A 12,298-nucleotide genomic window follows, 5' to 3' on the forward strand; every position below is an offset into this window, starting at 1 on the left:
TCCACTTTTTCCACCAGTTAACAGACGCTTTACAAGTGGTGTCCCCTAGCGACCATTCTCTAAGGCAAGGTTTAGCTCCTGGGCTGGCCTCTGCCTCCACTTTCTCCAGCTGTACTCGGCTTTTATATATATATATATATATATATATATATATATATATATGATATAAAAAAATGATATATTAAAAATAGGTTCAGAAATACAGAAAGATATAAGGATTTGAATATATTTAATTTTAATTGCAATATAATTGGTTTTAAGGATAATAATATGTCCTTTAATACAATACTATGTTAACGGCAAGAACATTACTGCAGTAAAGTCTATACTTAATAAAGTCTAACTTAAATGGAATCTATTAATCAACTGAGTTTTAACAGAGTATACTTTTAATAGACTATCTCTAATTAAGGTTATCTGAAGTAAAACTTATCTTTAATAGAGCTTCAAATTAATAAAAAAATCCTTAAAAACGCCATATATAGTAAAATTGATCTTCAAAAAGATTATCTTTAATAAAGCTTATTTTTAATAAAGACTTAATAATAAAGTTTAGTTTTAATAAAAATTATCATTAATAAAACTTATAAAAATGAAGTTTTCTTAAATAAAGTCCACGAATGGTGAAGTGTGTCAATAAAGCAGCTTATCTTTAACAAATTCAAACTTTACTGTAGCTTGTCTCTAATAAAGTCTATATATATAATGTCTATTTCTGATAAAGCCTAATATTGATGAAGAAAACATATAAGAAAAACACACTAACGTTGAAACTGCTCATTCAAATCACTGTCAATCACACGACGACCATCTGCCAACCATCACAGGGTAATTAATCCACGTCGGGTGGCTCGCTAGTTAATTCCGAGCCGTTGAATCATTTGATCTAAAGTGAACTTCGTGTTGACGGGGCAGCGAGGTAGTGAAACCTGGGTTGCAAACCCCGCAGACTTTCTGACGCTCGAGTCTTGCTCTGTCTCTCAGTCACATAATTGTTTTTCATGACGTTACGACGCATAGCGACGTTATTTGAGACGTTAGAGGGCTTTGGTGACGTCCAGCGGTGTTGTCACCTGGCTTGGGTGGAGGTACTCCTGGCTTTGATGGTGAGAATTCTGGCTTTGTTGGTGAAACAAGAGACTCACTATGCTATCAAATCGTTATACCAAGGGGGGGGGGGGGTTAATGGCTTGATTGCATAGAAGGTGGGACAACTGGCTTGGAGAGTGTGTCGGCTGGCTTTAATGAGAGTGTGGCTGGCGTAAAGTGAGAACTGCTTGATTAGCTGAAGCGACCTCTGGCTTGCATAGTGACACTGCAGGCTTGGAAAGTCCTATTGCAGGTTTGTTTACTTACTCTGGTTCCTTGGATAGTGAGAGGACAGGCTTGGATGGTGACATTGCTGGCTTGGAAGGTAAATCAGCAGGCTTGGGCGACACTTGTGGCTTAGAGAACGAGACGAGAGATTTGTATGGAGACATAGCTGGCTTGGAGGATAAGATGTTTGGGTTGGAGGATGACATAGCTGGCTTGGAGGTTGCGATGGCTGGCTTGCAAGGTAAGACGACTGGCTTGGATCGTGAAACTGCTGATTTGGAAAGTGCCACGACTGTTTTGGCTGGCTTTGTCGACGGGACTGCTTCAGTAAGATGGCTTTTGATGGCTTTGAAGCGCGGGTCTATCAGTTTGGCTCGCGTGACAGATGGCTTTAAATCATGAAACGTCTGGTTTGGAGAGTGAGAAGGCTGGCTTGTTCTTAGGGTCAACCGGCTTTCTGAATTGGAGGACGTGACAGCTGGCTTGAAGAGTGATATGCCTTTCTTGAAATGTGAATGCAATGGCTTGGAGGGTGAATCGACAGGCTTAGTGGATAACATGACTGGCTTATTAGATGAAACGTCTGGCTTAGTGAATGAAATTACTGGCTTGGTCGATGAAATTACTGGCTTAGTCGATGAAATTACTGGCTTAGTGAATGAAATTACTGGCTTATAGGATGACACACCTGGCTTAGAAGGTGGGAGGGATGATTTGTAGGGCTTGATGGCTTGCTTAGAAGAATGGGGCTTTGTTGCTTTCAAGATGATCAAACTGGGTTTAGAACGTGAGTTTGCTGGCTTAGACATTAAAGTGTGTGATTGGTGGCTTGAAGGTGGAGAAAACTGGGTTATTTGCTGGCTGTGACGACTGTATTTAGTGGAAGGTATGAGGGCTGGCTTGGTGGAGGAGATAGCTGGCTTGGTGGAGGAGATTGCTGGCTTGGTGGAGGAGATAGCTGGCTTGGTGGAGGAGATTGTTGGCTTGGTGGAGGAGATTGCTGGCTTGGTGGAGGAGATAGTTGACTTGGTGGAGATAGCTGGCTTGGTGGAGGAGATAGCTGGCTTGGTGGGGGAGATAGCTGGCTTGGTGGAGGAGATAGCTGGCTTGGTGGAGGAGATAGCTGGCTTGGTGGAGGAGATTGCTGGCTTGGTGGGGGAGATAGCTGGCTTGGTGGAGGAGATAGCTGGCCTGGTGGAGGAGGTAGGTGGCTTGGTTAGAGAAATAGAATGCTTATTATATGATAGGGCTTGCTTGCCTATCGAGAAAGATGGCTTAGTTTGGGAGATGATTGGCTTCGGTGGTAAAGTTTCTGGCTTGATGTGTGAGCTAGGTGGGTCAGTGAGTGGGTTGGTGGGTGAGATGGCTTGAGTGCTAAATGAGCTTTCTGGCTTGGTGGATAATATGGTTGGCTTGGTATGGGGCACTGCTGGCTTGGTAGGTGTTATGGCTGCTTTGATGGATGAAATGTTAGGCTTGGTGGATGAAATGCCTGACCTGGTGGGTGAAAACCCTGGCTTGGTGTGCAGGACAGGTGGCTTAGATAACAAGTTGGCTGACTGAGATTGAGCCTCTTGGGCTGAAGTGCAGGATGACTGGTACTGTGGGTTAGTTGACTGGCTTGGGGGGACAAACGTCTGGCCTAGAGGGCTTGGAGTGTGTGATAGCTGGCTTAGAGTTAAAGACTGCTGAAATGGAGGTTGAGACGGCTGACTTTCATGAGTAAACGACTGGCTTTTTGTAGAAGACAGATGGCTTGGAGGTTGAGACACCTGGCTTGGAGGCGGAGAATTTGCATAAGACGGGTGGCTTGGAGGTGGTGACGACGGGCATGACGAACAAGACGGTTGGCTTATAGGATGTGAAGGCTGGCTTGGATAACGGGACATCTGGCTTGGATGGCGAGACTCACTACTTGGATAACAAGATATCTGCCATGGATAATGAGACTGTTGGTCTTGATGCTTCAACTGCTGGCTTGGCTCTCGAGGCTTCTGGCTTGGCTCTAAAATCTGCTGGCTTGAACGTTGAGACTGGTGGCTTGAATGTTGAGAGTGCTGGCTTGGATTCTGAAACTCATGGTCCAGATCGTGAGATTGGTGGCTTAAATTGGGGCACTGCTGGTTTGGATGGTTTGAATGCTGGCTTAGATCGTGAGTCTGTTGGCTTGGACGGCTATATTGCTGGCTTAGAGACGAGTTGGGTTGGCTTGGGAGATACGAATGTTCACTTGGAGGGTTTGACCACTTGGTTGGGGGCTTAGACGGCTGGCTTGGATGGTAAGACGGCTGGCTTTTTGGATGAGATGACATTTAACGAAGATAAATTTGCTAACATGGAGGAAATAACAGCTGGCTTGGACGATGAGAGAGCTGGCTTTGTTTTTTACACGGCTCTTTATGATGATAAAGCAACTGGCTTGAATGAAGAGACAGCTGGCTTAAACTGTAAAAAACTCTGGCTTGTGGAGTGAAACAGCTGACTTTGATTCAGAATAGTTAACTTGGAATTTCGAAACACCTTAGAGATCACACAGACTGATTGCAAGGCGCCTGGCTTGGAGGTTGGCTGGCTTGGAGGTTAGCTGGCTTAGTGAAGCAGGTCACCCTGGACCAGCGGTCAGAGAACGATGTTCACACCTCCACAGACTTCTCTCAACTGACCCATGAATACTGGTGACAGAAGTGTTTGTTGATCATGACTTGGCTCCTCCCCCCAGGTTATATGGCTCCTCCCCCCAGGTTATACGGCTCCTCCCCCCAGGTTATATGGCTCCTCCCCTAGGTTATATGGCTCCTCCCCCAGGTTATATGGCTCCTCCCCCAGGTTATATGGCTCCTCCCCCAGGTTATATGGCTCCTCCCCTAGGTTATATGGCTCCTCCCCCAGGTTATATGGCTCCTCCCCCTGGTTATATGGCTCCTCCCCCTGGTTATATGGCTCCTCCCCCAGGTTATATGGCTCCTCCCCCAGGTTATATGGCTCTTCCCCCAGGTTATATGGCTCCTCCCCCAGGTTATATGGCTCCTCCCCCAGGTTATATGGCTCCTCCCCTAGGTTATATGGCTCCTCCCCCAGGTTATATGGCTCCTCCCCCTGGTTATATGGCTCCTCCCCCCAGGTTATATGGCTCCTCCCCTAGGTTATATGGCTCCTCCCCCAGGTTATATGGCTCCTCCCCCAGGTTATATGGCTCCTCCCCCCAGGTTATATGGCTCCTCCCCCAGGTTATATGACTCCTCCCCCCTGGTTATATGGCTCCTCCCCCTGGTTATATGGCTCCTCCCCCAGGTTATATGGCTCCTCCCCTAGGTTATATGGCTCCTCCCCCAGGTTATATGGCTCCTCCCCCAGGTTATATGACTCCTCCCCCCTGGTTATATGGCTCCTCCCCCTGGTTATATGGCTCCTCCCCCAGGTTATATGGCTCCTCCCCCAGGTTATATGGCTCCTCCCCTAGGTTATATGGCTCCTCCCCCAGGTTATATGGCTCCTCCCCCAGGTTATATGGCTCCTCCCCCCAGGTTATATGGCTCCTCCCCCAGGTTATATGGCTCCTCCCCCCAGGTTATATGGCTCCTCCCCCCAGGTTATATGGCTCCTCCCCTAGGTTATATGGCTCCTCCCCCAGGTTATATGGCTCCTCCCCCAGGTTATATGGCTCCTCCCCCTGGTTATATGGCTCCTCCCCCCAGGTTATATGGCTCCTCCCCTAAGTTATATGGCTCCTCCCCAGGTTATATGGCTCCTCCCCCAGGTTATATGGCTCCTCCCCCTGGTTATATGGCTCCTCCCCCAGGTTATATGGCTCCTCCCCCTGGTTATATGGCTCCGCCCCCCAGGTTGTATGGCTCCTCCCCCCAGGTTATATGGCTCCTCCCCCCAGGTTGTATGGCTCCTCCCCCCAGGTTATATGGCTCCTCCCCCAGGTTATATGACTCCTCCCCCCTGGTTATATGGCTCCTCCCCCTGGTTATATGGCTCCTCCCCCAGGTTATATGGCTCCTCCCCTAGGTTATATGGCTCCTCCCCCAGGTTATATGGCTCCTCCCCCAGGTTATATGGCTCCTCCCCCCAGGTTATATGGCTCCTCCCCCAGGTTATATGGCTCCTCCCCCCAGGTTATATGGCTCCTCCCCCCAGGTTATATGGCTCCTCCCCTAGGTTATATGGCTCCTCCCCCAGGTTATATGGCTCCTCCCCCAGGTTATATGGCTCCTCCCCCTGGTTATATGGCTCCTCCCCCCAGGTTATATGGCTCCTCCCCTAAGTTATATGGCTCCTCCCCAGGTTATATGGCTCCTCCCCCAGGTTATATGGCTCCTCCCCCTGGTTATATGGCTCCTCCCCCAGGTTATATGGCTCCTCCCCCTGGTTATATGGCTCCGCCCCCCAGGTTGTATGGCTCCTCCCCCCAGGTTATATGGCTCCTCCCCCCCAGGTTATATGGCTCCGCCCCCCTGGTTATATGGCTCCGCCCCCCAGGTTATATGGCTCCTCCCCCAGGTTATATGGCTCCTACCCCAGGTTATATGGCTCCTCCCCCCTGGTTATATGGCTCCTCCCCCCAGGTTTTATGGCTTCTCCCCCCCTGCTTATATGGCTCCGCCCCCCAGGTTATATGGCTCCTCCCCCCAGGTTATATGGCTCCTCCCCCTGGTTATATGGCTCCTCCCCCAGGTTATATGGCTCCTCCCCCCTGGTTATATGGCTCCTCCCCCCAGGTTTTATGGCTTCTCCCCCCCTGCTTATATGGCTCCGCCCCCCAGGTTATATGGCTCCTCCCCCCAGGTTATATGGCTCCTCGCCCCAGGTTATATGGCTCCTCCCCCCTGGTTATATGGCTCCGCCCCCCAGGTTATATATGGCTCCTCCCCCCAGGTTATATGGCTCCTCCCCGCTGGTTATATGGCTCCTCCCCCTGGTTATATGGCTCCCCCCCAGGTTATATGGCTCCTCCCCCAGGTTATATGGCTCCTCCCCCTGGTTATATGGCTCCTCCCCCTGGTTATATGGCTCCTCCCCCAGGTTATATGGCTCCTCCCCTGGTTATATGGCTCCTCCCCCCATGTTATATGACTCCTCCCCCCAGGTTATATGGCTCCTCCCCCAGGTTATATGGCTCCTCCCCCCTGGTTATATGGCTCCTCCCCCCTGGTTATATGGCTCCTCCCCCCTGGTTATATGGCTCCTCCCCCTGGTTATATGACTCCTCCCCCCTGGTTATATGACTCCTCCCCCAGGTTATATGGCTTCTCCCCCTGGTTATATGACTCCTCCCCCAGGTTATATGACTCCTCCCCCAGGTTATATGGCTCCTCCCCCCAGGTTATATGGCTCCTCCCCCCTGGTTATATGGCTCCTCCCCCTGGTTATATGACTCCTCCCCCCTGGTTATATGGCTCCTCCCCCCAGGTTATATGGCTACATATCAACTCCGTTGGAGCTCGTGTACATGTGTGTATTCAGCGGTGTGTGTGTGTGTGTGTGTGTGTGTGTGTGTGTGTGTGTGTGTGTGTGTGTGTGTGTGTGTGTGTGTGTGTGTGTGTGTGTGTGTGTGTGTGTGTGTGTGTGTGTGTGTGTACTCACCTAGTTGTGCTTGCGAGGGTTGAGCTCTGGCTCTTTGGTCCCGCCTCTCAACTGTCAATCAACTGGTGTACAGGTTCCTGAGCCTATTGGGCTCTATCATATCTACATTATAAACTGTGTATGGAGTCAGCCTCCACCACATCACTGCCTAATACATTCCATCTGTTAACTACTCCCACACTGAAAAAGTTCCTTCTAACGTCCCTGTGGCTCATGTGGGTACTCAGTCTCCACCTGTGTCCCCCTTGTTCGTGTCCCACCAGTGTTGAATAGTTTATCTTTATCTGCCCTATCAATTCCCTTGTGTGCGTGTGCGTGTGTGTGTGTGTGTGCGTGTGTGCGTGTACACAGACACGCGTGTGTACTCTGGCAGTACAAACACGGCCTAGAGAGTGCTAACAGCCCAATTACGCAATTAGCTTCCGCCATTATTGTTAATTAGTGTTTGAGTGGTGCATAGTGTATCGTCCCGTCGCTTTACGCATTTCCCGCCAGTGATCAAGCAGGCTGTTGTGTGTAGGAGGTGGTGTTGGGGGGGGGGGTGGTGGTGGTGTCAGCTGGTATAGCCATGCCCTAATCCAGCTTAATATAGCACCCCCAATACCATGAACCTCTACCTTTGGTATAACCATGCCCTAATCCAGCTTAATATAGCACCCCCAATACCATGAGCCTCTACCTTTGGTATAACCATGCCCTAATCCAACTTAATATAGCACCCCCAATACCATGAGCCTCTACCTTTGGTATAGCCATGCCCTAATCCAACTTAATATAGCACCCCCAATACCATGAGCCTCTACCTTTGGTATAGCCATGCCCTAATCCAACTTAATATAGCACCCCCAATACCATGAGCCTCTACCTTTGGTATAACCATGCCCTAATCCAACTTAATATAGCACCCCCAATACCATGAGCCTCTACCTTTGGTATAACCATGCCCTAATCCAGCTTAATATAGCACCCCCAATACCATGAGCTTCTATCTTTTTAATCAGTCTTTCATGTGGCACTGTATCAAAAGCTTTGCTAAAGTCAAGGTCCACAACATCACAATCCTTACCACTATCAACAGCCTCAACTATGCTGGGATAAAATGATAACAAATTTGTTAAACATGAACGACCATTTGTAAAACCATGTTGCGACTCATTTATTAATTTATGTTCTTCTAGATGAAGACGAATTGTATATGCAGTTATTGAGTGAAGCAAATTTTCCGAAATTTTCCCAAAATTGATCCAAGTGTTTCCTGAATGAGACGGGTATTGTACCCAACATGAACCCGCAGGCGGGTATTGTACCCAACATGAACCATCAGGCGGGTATTGTACCCAACATGAACCATCAGGCGGGTATTGTACCCAACATGAACCATCAGGCGGGTATTGTACCCCAACATGAACCATCAGGCGGGTATTGTACCCAACATGAACCATCAGGCGGGTATTGTACCCCAACATGAACCATCAGGCGGGTATTGTACCCAACATGAACCATCAGGCGGGTATTGTACCCAACATGAACCATCAGGCGGGTATTGTACCCTAACATGAACCATCAGGCGGGTATTGTACCCTAACATGAACCATCAGGCGGGTATTGTACCCAACATGAACCAACAGGCGGGTATTGTACCCTAACATGAACCATCAGGCGAGTATTGTACCCAACATGAACCATCAGGCGGGTATTGTACCCAACATGAACCATCAGGCGGGTATTGTACCCTAACATGAACCATCAGGCGAGTATTGTACCCAACATGAACCATCAGGCGGGTATTGTACCCAACATGAACCATCAGGCGGGTATTGTACCCCAACATGAACCATCAGGCGGGTATTGTACCCTAACATGAACCATCAGGCGAGTATTGTACCCAACATGAACCATCAGGCGGGTATTGTACCCAACATGAACCATCAGACGGGTATTGTACCCCAACATGAACCATCAGGCGAGTATTGTACCCAACATGAACCATCAGGCGGGTATTGTACCCAACATGAACTCGCAAGCGGGTATTGTACCTTAACATGAACCATCAGGCGGGTATTGTACCCAACATGAACCATCAGGCGGGTATTGTACCCAACATGAACCATCAGGCGGGTATTGTACCCAACATGAACCATCAGGCGAGTATTGTACCCAACATGAACCCGCAAGCGGGTATTGTACCCTAACATGAACCATCAGGCGGGTATTGTACCCAACATGAACCATCAGGCGGGTATTGTACCCCAACATGAACCATCAGACGGGTATTGTACCCAACATGAACCATCAGGCGGGTATTGTACCCAACATGAACCATCAGGCGGGTATTGTACCCCAACATGAACCAACAGGCGGGTATTGTACCCAACATGAACCATCAGGCGGGTATTGTACCCCAACATGAACCATCAGACGGGTATTGTACCCAACATGAACCATCAGGCGGGTATTGTACCCAACATGAACCATCAGGCGGGTATTGTACCCCAACATGAACCAACAGGCGGGTATTGTACCCAACATGAACCATCAGGCGGGTATTGTACCCCAACATGAACCATCAGACGGGTATTGTACCCAACATGAACCATCAGGCGGGTATTGTACCCAACATGAACCATCAGGCGGGTATTGTACCCCAACATGAACCAACAGGCGGGTATTGTACCCAACATGAACCAACAGGCGGGTATTGTACCCAACATGAACCCGCAAGCGGGTATTGTACCCAACTTGAGCCGTGAGAGAGAATAGTGTCGGGTGAGAAGTTAGAGGCGCTGTTCCTCGCTACTTCATCACATACTGTGGAGGAAGTTGAGTCAGTTCCAGAGACACTCTGACCAACTGAACTGTAGTGTCTGGCGGGTGGTAAATTGGTCTGAGAGTTATATGTGATAGTGGGGAAGGGGGGGGGGAGGTGCCGAGGCGTTAGGACTACCACAGAAGACCACAACACTACCACAGATCACAACACTACCACAGATCACAACACTACCACAGATCACAACACTACCACAGATCACAACACTACCACAGAAGATCACAACACTACCACAGATCACAACACTACCACAGATCACAACACTACCACAGATCACAACACTACCACAGACCACAACACTACCACAGATCACAACACTACCACAGATCACAACACTACCACAGATCACAACACTACCACAGATCACAACACTACCACAGATCACAACACTACCACAGACCACAACACTACCACAGACCACAACACTACCACAGACCACAACACTACCACAGACCACAACACTACCACAGATCACAACACTACCACAGATCACAACACTACCACAGACCACAACACTACCACAGACCACAACACTACCACAGATCACAACACTACCACAGATCACAACACTACCACAGACCACAACACTACCACAGACCACAACACTACCACAGATCACAACACTACCACAGACCACAACACTACCACAGACCACAACACTACCACAGATCACAACACTACCACAGATCACAACACTACCACAGACCACAACACTACCACAGACCACAACACTACCACAGATCACAACACTACCACAGACCACAACACTACCACAGATCACAACACTACCACAGATCACAACACTACCACAGATCACAACACTACCACAGATCACAACACTACCACAGAAGATCACAACACTACCACAGATCACAACACTACCACAGATCACAACACTACCACAGATCACAACACTACCACAGATCACAACACTACCACAGATCACAACACTACCACAGATCACAACACTACCACAGAAGATCACAACACTACCACAGATCACAACACTACCACAGAAGATCACAACACTACCACAGATCACAACACTACCACAGATCACAACACTACCACAGATCACAACACTACCACAGACCACAACACTACCACAGATCACAACACTACCACAGATCACAACACTACCACAGATCACAACACTACCACAGATCACAACACTACCACAGAAGATCACAACACTACCACAGATCACAACACTACCACAGACCACAACACTACCACAGATCACAACACTACCACAGACCACAACACTACCACAGATCACAACACTACCACAGATCACAACACTACCACAGATCACAACACTACCACAGACCACAACACTACCACAGACCACAACACTACCACAGACCACAACACTACCACAGACCACAACACTACCACAGACCACAACACTACCACAGATCACAACACTACCACAGATCACAACACTACCACAGATCACAACACTACCACAGACCACAACACTACCACAGACCACAACACTACCACAGATCACAACACTACCACAGACCACAACACTACCACAGATCACAACACTACCACAGACCACAACACTACCACAGACCACAACACTACCACAGATCACAACACTACCACAGATCACAACACTACCACAGAAGATCACAACACTACCACAGATCACAACACTACCACAGATCACAACACTACCACATAAGATCACAACACTACCACAGATCACAACACTACCACAGATCACAACACTACCACAGAAGATCACAACACTACCACAGATCACAACACTACCACAGACCACAACACTACCACAGAAGATCACAACACTACCACAGATCACAACACTACCACAGACCACAACACTACCACAGACCACAACACTACCACAGATCACAACACTACCACAGACCACAACACTACCACAGATCACAACACTTTAACACTACCACAGATCACAACACTACCACAGATCACAACACTACCACAGACCACAACACTACCACAGATCACAACACTACCACAGATCACAACACTACCACAGATCACAACACTACCACAGATCACAACACTACCACAGATCCACAACACTACCACAGATCACAACACTACCACAGATCACAACACTACCACAGATCACAACACTACCACAGATCACAACACTACCACAGACTCACAACACTACCACAGATCACAACACTACCACAAGACCACAACACTACCACAGATCCACAACACTACCACAGACCACAACACTACCACAGATCACAACACTACACAGATCACAACACTACCACAGACCACAACACTACCACAGATCACAACACTACCACAGATCACAACACTACCACAGACCACAACACTACCACAGATCACAACACTACCACAGATCACAACACTACCACAGATCACAACACTACCACAGAATCACAACACTACCACAGATCACAACACTACCACAGATCACAACACTACCACAGATCACAACACTACCACAGATCACAACACTACCACAGATCACAACACTACCACAGATCACAACACTACCACAGACCACAACACTACCACAGACCACAA

General features: G+C 48.4%; 2 protein-coding genes across 2 annotated transcripts; one reads left to right on the plus strand and one right to left on the minus strand.

The window, feature by feature from the left end:
* Nucleotides 1-1,352: 1,352 nt before the first annotated feature.
* On the minus strand, nucleotides 1,353-3,206 carry LOC138364796 (zonadhesin-like). The gene has a single exon (XM_069324771.1). It carries the CDS (start codon nucleotides 3,204-3,206, stop codon nucleotides 1,353-1,355), a length of 1,854 nt encoding a protein of 617 aa, XP_069180872.1.
* Nucleotides 3,207-3,622: 416 nt separating this feature from the next.
* On the plus strand, nucleotides 3,623-6,611 carry LOC138364797 (uncharacterized). The gene is made up of 6 exons (XM_069324772.1): nucleotides 3,623-3,764; nucleotides 4,123-4,353; nucleotides 4,736-5,116; nucleotides 5,503-5,713; nucleotides 6,262-6,409; nucleotides 6,603-6,611. The coding sequence occupies exons 1-6, from the start codon at nucleotides 3,623-3,625 to the stop codon at nucleotides 6,609-6,611; spliced, it is 1,122 nt and encodes a 373-aa protein (XP_069180873.1).
* The last annotated feature ends 5,687 nt before the right edge of the window (nucleotides 6,612-12,298 follow it).

The sequence above is a fragment of the Procambarus clarkii genome, chromosome 14 (genome assembly GCF_040958095.1).
Source record: "Procambarus clarkii isolate CNS0578487 chromosome 14, FALCON_Pclarkii_2.0, whole genome shotgun sequence".
In the NCBI taxonomy this organism is placed as follows: domain Eukaryota; kingdom Metazoa; phylum Arthropoda; class Malacostraca; order Decapoda; family Cambaridae; genus Procambarus; species Procambarus clarkii.